This window comes from Acipenser ruthenus, chromosome 14, assembly GCF_902713425.1.
Source record: "Acipenser ruthenus chromosome 14, fAciRut3.2 maternal haplotype, whole genome shotgun sequence".
NCBI lineage: Eukaryota > Metazoa > Chordata > Actinopteri > Acipenseriformes > Acipenseridae > Acipenser > Acipenser ruthenus.
Genome location: NC_081202.1, coordinates 29,816,304 through 29,829,984, shown reverse-complemented (window position 1 = coordinate 29,829,984; position 13,681 = coordinate 29,816,304). Strand labels below are relative to the sequence as shown.

Below are 13,681 nucleotides of genomic sequence, written 5' to 3'. Positions count from 1 at the left end.
ACATACGACTTATTCATTTATAGAGAAGGCAGGAGTTTAACCCAAGGTTTGCACGAGTGCTAGGTCAGGCCCTCTCACCGTCCAGGATGACGTCACTGGTGATGCTGAGCCGGGACTCCACCAGCGGGGCCTGCTCCTCACTCCTCCTGGGCTTGGAGCGCCGCGGCTTGGCCTCGGGGTTCGGCTGCACCATCAAGGGCTCCTGCCGCTTCCGCCGCTGCTTCTGCTCCAGGAGAGCACGCTAGGAGGGGGGAGAGAGGATAGCAGGATTAAAAATGTGTAAGCCAACATTTGGTATAATTGCACAAATAGACAGTTTGTGTACAATGTTTATTGCTTTTTCTCTTTTACTCTACATGGGAAACAGTCAATAAGAAACAGTGTTTGCTTCTCTTTTATTTTTATTTATGTTTGGTGTCACCGAAAGCATTGCACGTCAAGGATTTCCATCAAAATCTGTACTGCAGTACCAGTCTATCAGCAATGTATGCACCTCCCTTCACCTATTTTCACATTGTTTTGTCTCATGTACAAAAGATGTAAAAATGATACTGATGATACATCAGTTGTAAAAAAAAAAAAGAAAAAAAAAAAATCCCCACTAACATAGTCCATCATACAAGCACAATATACAGTCATCTGCAATCATATCACACCTTTTAGACATGGTTCGAATACCTGCCACCCTATCGCAACTTTCAGATATGGTTCAGTCACGATTGGAACACCATCTACAATTATACAGGGAGGTTGTAAAAGTACAAACATTATACAGGGAGGTAAAACACAAACTAAAACCAGGTCAGTTTAAAATTAAATTGTGCATGTAAACAGCTTAAAAGTTTGCTGTGCCACAGTATCAAAGCCCTTTGAGCAGTAATATATTATGGTAGGTACAGCCTTGACATTTTCTAGTCTTCAGTCACTAATATTAACTTACTTTTGTATACTCCCTAGCAGGTAGCCTATGTATTGTGTGACAGGCGGAATTTTGCCATGTACCATTTGCCATTCAATTTGTTGCCCATGATATACATTGTACTGATAAACACATTTCATTAGAACTGCTTGGCCCAATAACAGTTAACTGGAGCTTGTTGATGCTCTATTGTCTTCTATACTCTCTCATGCGCTGGAAAGGAAGCATATGCTAATACAAAAGGATCCTTCTCAACCAAAAGTAAAATATTGTGACAAATAAGACATATCTGGTGGCTACAGTACTTTTGCAGGAAGGCATGTGAATATTTCAAGCTATACAGAAATGTCATCTTTTTTTATTATTATTAAAAGGCGTACACTGGCCTTCAACCCCCCCAGCGCATGCTTTGTACGCTTCTGGAAAATGTTGATAATTTTGCATGGCCCCAAGATAAAATACATTGGCATAAATCTGTGTTTTTCTAGGATAAAGACTGGTGAATCTTACATACATAATAACAATGTCATACAACTAAAATGTTATTTCCTGATCTACAAAGGTTTACAAGCAAAGATAGATATATGATTACATGTTAAGCTAGGTTTCGGTGTAAAGGCCTGCCTGCATTATAATCATCAGTATATAGAATTATAATTTAAGCTTTTACAAGAAATATGCTGTCCATAACTTACCAAGAAATAAAACATTTTCAACATGCTTTCAGAACGACCAAACTTAAAAGACTCTTTACTCAGTACACAAAAGTACAATCATTAACTAAATGTAAAAGCATTTTACAGGCATCCCCGCTTTTCAGTACAGCCTTTCTCTGTTTGTTGAGGGTTAAATCCAATAGAATATGGCCATTTCTTCACTTTTGTTTCCCATAATTGTGCTAATTGAAGGACTGGTTTCTCGGGATGCAGATTCTAATAACGTCGTCTCTGGAAAGCTTATCGCAAACAGGAGTGGCTTTGGTCTTTGTAATGAGTTACTATTTTTTATGGCCTGTGGAGTTTATCTGTTTTATTTCTTTCCAGTTACATGATTCTTCACATCAAACCATCTAGAACCTTTAGCTGCTTTGTCAGTTAGAATTTTCAAAACGTAACCATTTAAAACCGGTTAAATACAGGTTTGTGTTTTATGCATTTTCAGATTAAGAACACGCTCTGTAATGCAAGTATTCTTAATCACTAAATTCAGAAGGGTAACATTTACAGGTGTAACTAGAAATGGTTTTGAGAACAAAAACAAAGCATTCCTGGGGGAACCTAATCTAAGGTGACTGGCTTCTCTGAATGAATGGTCTGTAAATGTAAAATGGATATGTGAAAAAGCGTGAGGTCAGTATCGCTAATATAGCGATTGAAGTGGTACAACTTACATGACCTCCATATGGCAGTGTCACAAAGACGGCCAGAGTGGGTGGCGTCAGACCGGAAGCAGGAAGGAATTCAAACACAGACAGACGGTGATGGTGATGAGCTGAGTGCAATGGCTGCACTCAGCGTTTATTAACAAATAAAAGGGTTGTAAACAGCACAAAAACAGGACACGGCACTGGTAGCCAAAATAAACAGACATACAAAACGACTAACACTAAACAAACGGTGCACGGACAGACAGACAGACACGGTGAGTACAAACAAACTTATCTTTACTTTTACGATCTTAATTACTCCTCTCTCTCTCACCCGTTCTCCTCTTCCGAACACCCAACCCTGACTGACTAAAAATGTGCCTATTTATACTGTTGTGCTGGGATTCAATTACTAATTAATTATTCACTTGAATCCCAGCACGTGAATTAATTCTGTGCAACCCCGTGCTCACATATTACATTTAACCAGCACGTGAAGTGATTTGTGCCCTCCTCGTGCCTACATACAAATCTACACTTTCTAAATACACGTGAAACACAGACCCGTTTATATCCCGTGTACCAATGACTATACACCAACATTTACACACGCACGCAACATACAACATATAACACACAATTGCACACAGGGGCGGGGCACATTGCCACAGGCAGCCATTTACTTCCTGTGCTACAGTAATAGGACCCTACCTGATCTGACATATTTCCATGGATAAGTGCTCAAGATGGGCTTATATTACCTGTAACACATTACCTGTGGCTCTTGAGGCAGGAAAATGGTCTTCACCAAAGAGGAAATAAAATATGAATTTTTTTTTTCAAAAACTTGGTCCTAACACCATTAAAAACAAACCAAACTGGGTACAGAAAAAAAGCACCCCCAGCCCTTTTTAACCACTAAAGTAAAAAATAGTGCTTCTGTCATATAAAAACACATATTGTTAATTAGGTGAATCCTGTATATTGTACTGTATTCTTGAGAGTATTTTAATGTGTCAAAACCTTAATCAACCTATATAATAAGTTATGTCACACAAGATACAAATAAGAAATTAAGAAACACCATTTGTTTTAGTCAATTATCAAGACCCACCTGTTTAAACTGGACTTGTCTGACCTAAGCACCACGCTACTGGATCCTCAGCTGTTGCATAACAATAAATACGTAGCTTTAACGCAGAGGCAGTCGTCCGATCCAAATTCTCCAATCAGTCATCTGACCTTCACCTAATGCACTATCCTTGCACTACGAATATGTAATTGTAGACATAACTTGTTGCATCCTAGTTCATATTGTATTTTAATCGTACTACTGCACTTACTGTAAAATACACTGTATTTAAATATTAAGCTTGCATTGTAACCCTGTACAGCCCTGTAACACCTGTAAGTCGCCTTGGATAAAGGCATCTGCCTAATAAATAAATACATAAATAAACAAATAAACAAACAAACAAACAAATAAATAAATAAATAGCATTTACTTAAACTCCTTAGATAGCATCTCACTCACTCTAGGGGTTTTGATTTCTTTCACTAATGAAATCATCAGGGTGAAAACTGCTTAGATTTTAAATCAGATAATTGGTTTCTTCTTCCCTCACAAAAGTGTGGTTGTAGACGTTCTTCGATTGAGGTGAAAAACAAGGTTCCCATGGTAACATCAGCATGCCAGTGATGGTGTCAAAGTAACAATGAAAGACAAAAGCATCTCAAGCCCTTGAAATAGCTACCCCCTTTTTCGAATCTCTCTCAAAGAAGGGCTGCCTTTTTACACAATTTTGAAAAGATCAGCACTAAAAAGGCGTAAATATTATCTATCAGTACATTAAAAACATTTGGGGGAAAAAAGGCAAAACCTTTCTTCCTAAATTTAGAATCTGAATTAAGGATGCAAAAATAAAAACTGCTGTCATTACCTGGAGAGAATTGTCCATGGCAACAATTGTGTCCTACGCCAACTGCATTAAAAACCAAAACATGGATTCTAGTCCAGTTTGCTTTAGAGCATATTTACCGTAAGACACCATCCATAACACACATCCTGTGCATTGTGCTCATGACTGCATCTAATAACACTCTTAAATTTGATGAGTTTCTCGTGAAAGTGCATCAAACATGGGAGCGCATGCAAGAGCACAGCTGAGATGAAAACAGGAGGAGACGCCACTAAAACTTTAATATTGAAAAACCTTTCAATTTAAGCACATTGTGGAGCCCACATGTTTACAAGCAGATGATCTCATTTTCTAGGCGATCAGTCAAAAAAAAAACCTTTAGATCAGTTAACCAGTTCTTATGCAGTAGATTGTGGGATACTTGAAGACTAACGACAGGTTATTCTGTTTTTTGGGGTGTTTAGTTAAATTGTTAGAACTTTCTCCCAATATAAAATCAAGATACAACGCAGACCTTGGACCCTAATCACCTCTAATCTTTTGTACTGTTACATTGACTTTTACACTATACTGTACACTATAATAATGTGATGCACTTAAATGCTGCCATTGTTAAATAATGGCATCATTTAAGTAGAATTCAAAACAATGCAAAACAACAATGCTGCACGAACACCCTGTATACTAAATTATCAATGTATCAATTAGGCATAAACTGTACACTTGTTATAAGCAGTTCTTGTTTTCACAAACATGAAAAGCATGACGGTAACAGCTTTTGATGACAGCTGCAAAAAATAAACAGGTTAGTATTCATATAGGTTGCGACTTATGATACACCTCTAAACTGCACTTAAGTATACCCTACACCTCATATATAATGTACATCCTGTGTACAAGGGGTGGATATAATATTAAGAAAAATACGGCAATGACCTCTCTACTCAGAACCTCTTAATGCTACAAGTGACAGCTGAAGCCATTTTGGCTTGTATTGGCAAAAACGTGTTCCTGCTGCTGAAAAAACAATAACATTACGGTATTGTGACAAACCAGCAACTCTTTTCTGAGTTCACAGAAGGCTAAACAATAGACAAATGTATTAAAACAGATACTAAGGTTTTTTTTTATATATATCATATTTATAAGGAGGTGTTTGCAAAGTGGTTTGTAGTGCGCAGGTGATGCAAACAGTTCTTTTATTTTTCTTTTTCCCTGTTTTGCACCGTTCAATGATAGCGCTGGCAACTACACAGCAATGTGTAGTTTGCAAAGTGAAATAATGTTGGGTTTCAGTCCCAAAACAAGAGTCAACAAAGGCACTGTCCAGACACAGCTCCGTGTTCTTTCACGGTGCTCCCCTGCTGGTGGTGAATGCACAGTGATTAGTGACTTGGTGCAGTAGATGTAATCCAGGTTTTAATGCTGGCTTGACAGCAACAGCTCCCGGGTGTTTAGCGGACTAATAATTACAAATAAACAGTTACAAACATAAACAAAATACAGCACTCACAGTTACCTTATCTCTGTACTCCTTTTACAGGTCCATCCGTAACCATAACAAAGGAACAGATCGCTCAGCCACACACCCTGATATATCTTCAGTCACGCCCCTTTTGGTAGCGAGTGCAGTCACCTCTCCTCCAATCCATGACTGAGACATCGCCTAAGGCGCTGACTTATAGTATTGTGGCTTCGCCCCCTTTTTGGATGGCTGACTTCCGAATGACCATCCAGTCCAGGGCACACTGTTCCTGTTATACCGTGCCCTCACAGGTCGGGAGGGAGATTGTTGACTCGGATTCATTCGCTCTCTGTCACAGGAGGTTAGTGACAAGACTAAACAGTCTTGGTCTAATTCTTAGTATTGTAAAAAGCCCTAGGGATGTCAGTTGAAATTAGTGTGAACAGTTTATTCCCTGTACTTTAGCTGAAAGCAAAGAAATCAGTTCATAATGTGGACATTATAAGCAGAATAAAGCCCTTCGTAGCTCACTTGTATAGTTAAAAGCTATTAGAATATTTTTCCAAAACACAAAATGCACAGCCTTACCAATTAAACTCAAGAGCTCTTGCTTGATCCACTTCTCATGTGATTTTAATAATAAAAAAGCTGAGATGGTCCCCTATGCATTGACTGCACTCCAAAGGCTTCTTAAAAATCCCCATTTTCAGCCATTCTGAATAATAAAACAGAGAAATTAGATCATGTGCCCCACCTGTGCAGCATGCTCTAGATACTCAGCAATGAAGGGGGAGAGATATCTTATTTTGTCCTGATCTTTATCCAAGCAAAATCTTCTTCTTTTTTTTTTTCATATCCCAGCACTGATGAACTCCATTGTAGAAGATCAATTTTGGGGCTAGCTGGTTCAGTGAGCCAATCCTTTCATGGCTTTCAGCTCCAGAGGCCAGGGTTTGAATCTGACTTGTCACAAGTGAAATTAATTACCTTGGGGGTCTCAACAGTGCACATTAATCCACATTACAAAACTACCACAGGGTGTTCCATTACAGCGTAAATGTGATGCATCTTTGAGTGTTAAATGGCTTGCATGTGTACAGTTGCAACCCCATCTAGGAGATCAATAAGTATATTTACATGAACAATGTAATTGAAGTACTCCAAAAAAGTATTCTGAATAATGTGTTTACATGCAAGTGGAATTTAGTGTTCTATTACTATTCCACATTTACTGTACATGCAGACATACATTTCCAGAATATCACACACATTGGACATGTGAAATGACTGAATTACAAAGCAAGACTGGTTTTACAGGAGTATTTTGATGCATCCACATTATAATTAGTTTTTAATTATAATAATACACACTACAGACCATCTCAGCATCATTGAGTCTCAATTTTATTCCTTCCAATAAACTGCAGACTGTTTCCTAACTGTCTACTACAGAAGTAACTTTAGTAGATCAAAATACAAAGCAAGACAAACTATGAATATGGTATTATTCATAACAGTTATATTTTTCTTCATTAATCTTTGTAAACGTGCCTGTGACGGGGCGTGCTGTCACGGTGTGGGTATCCGCTGAGAGACACATAGTTTGATGTTGAAACGCTGCTCAGGCGTCCAGGTTTTATTTACAAACACAGGAGTTGCAGTGGTTGGTGGTCACCACTAGGGTACCAGCAATGGTATCCCTATTGTGGTAGAACACACAAACACAGTGTAGACAAAAATGTAAAACAGAAAATAAAGGTGGCCAAGCTCAGGCCGAGCGCTACTCCCACTGCAATGGAAGGTCCCGCTTCAAGAACATTCTCCCTGAATAAACTAAATAAAGTTTTGAGGGATTGAAATTCCCCTAAACTAATCCCAAAGTTTTGAAGGCAACTCTATGATAACTCCATAGTTTACACACATTTGTGAGTTCTTCTTCTTCTTCTTCTTCTTCTTCTTCTTCTTCTTCTTCTTCTTCTTCTTCTTCTTCTTCTTCTTCTTCTTCTTCTTCTTCTTCTTCTTCTTCTTCTTCTTCTTCTTCTTCTTCTTCTTCTTCTTCTTCTTCTTCTTCTTCTTCTTCACACCACACACAAGAACAGACAAAGAAGAACAAAGGGCTTGGCTTTCCAAGCCCTTTTTAAAGGCAGATGACCAGTGTTGATTGATCATCAATTATGCAATTGCCACGTGGCCACCTGCTGCACATTCCTTTTCAATTAGTCAGGGAGGGAAGTTCAATCTCCCTGCCCTGCGATATCTAGCACACACTATTTTACAAAAAAAAATACATTCTTCTATTTTTACACCACCAAACCATATTTATACTAGAAACCTCCACCAAAATATACATTATTTACAAGGGCAGGCCTCAGCCCTGCCACAGTGCTATATTTCAATTTTTTACTGCACCATCAACCTGTCAGCTCCAGAAACACAAGCTGTTTATATATAACTAAATAAAAACATTCCCAGCAATTTCCTAAAAAGCAAGCTGTGCTTGAGTCAATGTAATATCCCCAGTAACATAGCAATACAGAACCGTGTGTTTAATTGTGTGAGCTGGAAGGATCCATTATACATTTTGCCTAACAGGAAAGATCCCTTAAGGTTACAGACCTTCAAGTCCCTGTAGTTCAAGGCTCTCACACCTCAATGAACAGCTTTCAAAGCTGGTCACCTGGCACTGGGGAAAGCAAACATGCTCCAAATCCATGAATCCCCCTTAAGAAATGAGGCTAGTCTGTCAAACTATAAAATATTCAAATAATAAATGCAAAAAAGACTAACCTTTTCAATGGACATCGTTAAGGAGATATGTGAGTTTGGATAGGGAAGCTTGCTTCTAGCCCACTAAACCCTGCATTGTTGTTTTTATTCCTGATGCAGCTCCTGACAAACACGTCTTGATAATGCAAAAAAAAAAAAAAAAAAAAGTATTTTAAGACTGTGTGCGTGTGTGTAAGAGGGCTGTACAGGATGAGCTTCCACCCGATATTCGACCGTGCTAATCAACTGCACACAGCAACAGTAGCTAAGTGATAGAGCTTGAGTGAGACAGTACCACTGCTAGCAGAGATAGCAGGGGAGCACGAGAGCACAGCACAAAACACAACACAGACATGAAAGCTACTTACACAGGGAATAAATGAAGAGGGTCTTCTTTTAAGCTTTGTTTTTTATTTTCATTTCTAGTTTTTTTCTTGTCACGCTATTTATGAATTTTTAACTGTTTTTAATTATTCTACACTACAAACAGGGGTCTGTTGTAATAAATCCTTCAACTGGAAGGGCCATTGAAAGACTCTTTTGAAAAGCGTTTGGACGCTTTGCATTGATGAACTTACAATTAATTCAATGGAATACTTAGACCCCGTTCACACTTGCGATTTAAGGCGATCCTGGGCCGCTGCTTCAGATCTCTCACCCCTTCCCTCATCAACAAGAACAATAGGTAACACACTCATGAAGGTTGGAAATTTAGGTTCTGATTGTAATGTTCAGTTTTGTATTTAAAAATACCGGATTCTGCCAAGTCAACACCCAGGCGTAAAGTTGTCGTTAAGGAAAAAATGTGTTTGGGGAGGGGGGGGGGGCGGGGGCGGTGTTGAATTACAGATGTAGGCCGGTAAAGTTTATGTGTACTCTTCAGAGGACAGTGTAAAGCAGTGTACCGTCACAACATGCCTCCCCATCGTTATTATATATATATATATCAAGGGGTCATATGTGACTGATTTTGTGGGAGCAGGTCACAATTGGTATATCACTGGGACTATCTGATCCAACAGAGGGATACCAAAGGAAGTTGTACAAGCAAAACTCAGGCATGTTTTGTTAGAAACAGTGACTTCTTGTCAGTTAGATGGCTAGTACCAAGTACATAGCAGGATTTGTACAAAAGACCTGTGTCATTACCGGAGGAGCAAAGGTATTTTACAACAATCCATTCTACAATGAAAAATACAATGATCTGATGGGAGCGATGGAGGCCTGTTATCATGATTTAGAGCCATATGACCCAATGAAAAACTCTTGCCTGGCTAAAAAAAAATAAAAGAAGGTATCCACTTCATCACTTCAGTGATTGACAGAGTGTGAATGGCTAATCCTACAAAAAGTATCATTTGTGTTTATGCTACTGTTTACTAAAACAAATGTCAGTTTTTTTTTTATTTGTTCACAAAAATGATGTATGTTTTACTGTAAAAAAAAAAAGCTGTTTTTTATTCTTCCTATATATTGCATGTTATTATTTACTTTATTTACAGACTGTATATTAAAGTCCAAAACATGTAGCTGATATCGCCCACCGAGTACCAGTATTTCTACCTCTGTGATGAGTTTCCTGAATATCGCAACATTATTCACAACTGATGCAAGTAGAGGTGCAACACCATAATAAAGTTAAAAACAGATCAACGTTCTGGCCAGAAGGCCTTCATCAAGCTATAGTGAATAGACACAGCCCTCACCATTAAATACATGAACACAGGACCTGAATTAATGAATTAGTGATTCAATAATCCCAATTAACAATTCAGATAGTCATCATGATGTTTGCAAACAATACCATTAAGATGCAACACAGATATTTGAAAATATGTACATTTATTTTAAATTTATAATCATATATTTCAATATTTAATTATATTTTCCAAATGTATTCAAAAATATTCATGGCTGCAGATACCCAAAATAAATCCTCTGATTAATCAAATCACTGCAGTTCCAAGCACACGTATCCAATAATGTATCTATCAGGGAGAAAGCAGCTGAAGTCCTATTCTTCATTGAGTCCCTTATGGCTCAGACTATCCAATGTAAAAATCCAGAACGCTTCACAGCAATTTTTGTTTGTTACCCCCTCTAGTGGGCATCCTAGTTTTACTATAACAATAAATCTTGACATAGATGCCGTATGTCTAGCTTCCTTAAAACGTGTTGCTACTGGGGAATTTAATCCTCCTGTCTAATTGTACTCTTATCAAATAAACCACATAATCAGAGACACATGTAAAGTAATCCTTAATATAACATTTCGGTCCAGAGTATGGAAGGTGGAAGGTCTTGGATCTAATATTATTATTGCACTGTGCACAGTGTCCACGTGGATTATTCCCCCAATAGCTCTTATCGGATCAGAAATGTCTTCCACCTTCAGTTCTGAATATGAGAGTATATCTCCCAGGTTCTTCCCTCATGTGTAAGACATATATGGTGGTTCAGAAAATATACTTTCTAACTTTTCATTCACAGCAATTAAATGCCAATGTCGTTTAATAATTTTAGAGATAGTAGATTGTGTATTATAGGTCGTAACACATACTATTTCAATTGTTTGATTCAACTTTGTAGTCTCTTTGAAAATATCTTCTCTGTTTAACGCAAGTGTTTTTTCCAGACTTTGTATAACCTCACCTCTGTTATACCCACGAGTACAAAAACAATCAACCATTATTTTCATTTGTTTTTCATATTCTAGAGGATATAAAATTAGAAAATGAAGAACCAAATGGGCAAGTACATGTGTTACTGTATATAAAACCTCTGTTTTACTGTTCATACATTTTGCAAATATACCTGTATATATGGTTTGTTTTAATATCGTTTGTGTCTGTTTTGCTTTATCTGTTCAGTCTTAAACAAAGAAGACTATGCGGTGATCTGATTCAAGCATTCAAAAGCCTAAAAGGTATTGACAATGTCGACCCAGGGGACTTTTTTGACCTGAAAAAAGAAACAAGGACCAGGGGTCACAAATAGAGATTAGATAAAGGGGCATTCAGAACAGAAAATAGGAGGCACTTTTTTACACAGAGAATTGTGAAGGTCTGGAACCAACTCCCCAGTAATGTTGTTGAAGCTGACACCCTGGGATCCTTCAAGAAGCTGCAAATCAGATGCTAGTTAACACTTAAGCAGGAAAAGAAGAACACTGCTTGTCTTTAGCAGAAATACTGTAAATAGCAAGGCAGGGAGTTCGGTGCGGTTTCGTTGATAAACTTAAGAAATGTTATTAACTATGCGCAGTACAAAAATGCAATTATTTAAAATCGATTATCCAGTATTTATCTCTATGTATATAATGAGGGATGGAATCGATTGAAAAATTGATTTTCAATTGAATCGTAGCACCTCTATTCCCCACTGATAATGTGGCTTGGAAACCCATTGATATGAAAAAAATTGAATTCTGGCCAACTCAGATATTTTGGATGGAAGGAATACCTAATAAAATAGCCCTCTGCGATCAAACTGAAATGCATGAACATAATAGTTATCAGTCCAGAATCATTGCTCCCTGTGGGAGACTCTCTGAAAAGGGGAAAAGACAGGTACATACCCAGCTTAAAATGTGGATGTAAGAAGTGTAGAACTAGGCTGCCACAAGCAGAACTAAAAACATGCTCTGTTTGCACGCATATGGTGAAGCATTGCAAAATGATGTTTGAAGGCAAAGATGTACGAGGATTATCCTTTTCTCATTTGAATGTTGAACCAGACAATGTGAAGAGAATTGAATGTATGGGGTGTGAAGTAGATCACCCAGTTAAGTAGCTCATCTGGGAAAATTAAAGTGCAAAGATGTGAGCCAGTTTGCAGGTTCAAGATTTTTTGCAGATATCAGGTGTTTAAAACTGTCACCCACACTTGCGATGCTCAGCTCCGGATTCCAGACCCTATGGTGGTGTTTACAGACCCACTGAGAGCAGAACCGGACATAGACTTTCAATCCTACTGGGAGCAGTCTGATATCCTGGATGCAAACTGGACACTGATTAGAAGACCATTGTTACAAGTAACTGTTCAGGGCAATGATATTGCAATGTTATAAAACTCTGTACTGGTTTAGAAATTGCTAAAGCAAGCAGAAATAGCATTGCAGAAATTTGAAAAAAAAAATCAGCAGGAATACTGACCTAATGTAATAACCTCGATGGAGCCCCTAGGAATGTGCTTGTAGCTAAAGTCCCTTCAACAGAAACAGATTAACCCAGACAGGGGCCCCTCGGTTGTAATTCTTACCTAAGAATGTACCAAGATCTTCTTTGTACCAGAAGGATGTGTATATTAGTCATTTTAAGGAGTAGTCTGACATTAGAAAGCATATTATTAAATTTTAGAGATAAAGGTGGTCTAAAAAAACAGATGTTTTTGGTTTAATTAAGTCTTCCGACGCACTAAGCTGATAAAAGGTCTTACAGGTATGGGGGAAAAACTGCAGTTTATTCATCAGTCGAGTTTGGTAACACAGACTCCACTGGTCCATCCCTTGAAGTTCTTCCTGTAAAGCTGACTGCTGGTGCTGTATTCAGAGCCTTTAGTTTGGCAAGCATAATCTTGAATTTATATCTCACCTATATTGTAGCATAAGACTATAAGGATAGCATTATTATATTTAGCTTCAGAGAGGTTGTTATATTTTATGCTAAGTTTTGAGTGCTTTTAGACTGATTAAATACACCCTCTGGTAAATTACGCAATTACACGCCAGCGTAATTTTACGCATCAAATGTATCACCACGTATAGGCGAGTAATATTAAATAATATTGCCGTTAACAGAGAAGGATAGAGAAAAACATTGGCTCACACTGAGGATAAAGAAAACATTGATCAATTTTGCCAGAAAATGCCACGACAAAGGTCCCACATTGCAAATATATCAGCAAAAGAGAGAGTAAAAGATGTTCTTTGCTTCGTACACTGTGACGGTGGCACCCGATACGATCCACAGCGCTCTATCGCCAGGGGAAATTGACATCGACTTGTTTCGGTCATCGACAGCTGACCGTCTTCCTAATTTGAAAACTAATTAGCTTTCAGATACATAAATGCAGTAACAAATCTTGTCTTGTCCGATCGGAGGCGTTTTGTTTCGGAAGACAAACTGAAAGAGCTGCTGTTCCTTTATTTCAATCTTGGAATTTAGAAATACTTTATGTTAAAAGAAAAAAATCCATTGTTTTCTACTTAGTGTTTTTTTTTGTTGTTGTTGTTGTTTTTTTTTTTT

At 37.9% G+C, this 13,681-nt stretch overlaps 1 protein-coding gene across 4 annotated transcripts in view; it reads right to left on the bottom strand.

Annotated features, from left to right (window-relative positions):
* The window catches only part of tulp3 (TUB like protein 3), a 66,285-nt gene that overhangs the window by 30,253 nt on the left and 22,351 nt on the right, over positions 1 to 13,681 (bottom strand). For 2 of the 4 annotated variants that reach the window (XM_034032614.3, XM_034032612.3), the window contains exon 4: positions 79 to 241. In XM_034032614.3, the coding sequence (XP_033888505.1) occupies positions 79 to 241 (163 nt within the window). Of the gene's footprint in view, positions 1 to 78; positions 242 to 656; positions 678 to 8,456; positions 8,572 to 13,681 lie in introns of those variants that run through there. The other 2 variants (XM_034032613.3, XM_058986322.1) reach the window with 2 other exon arrangements.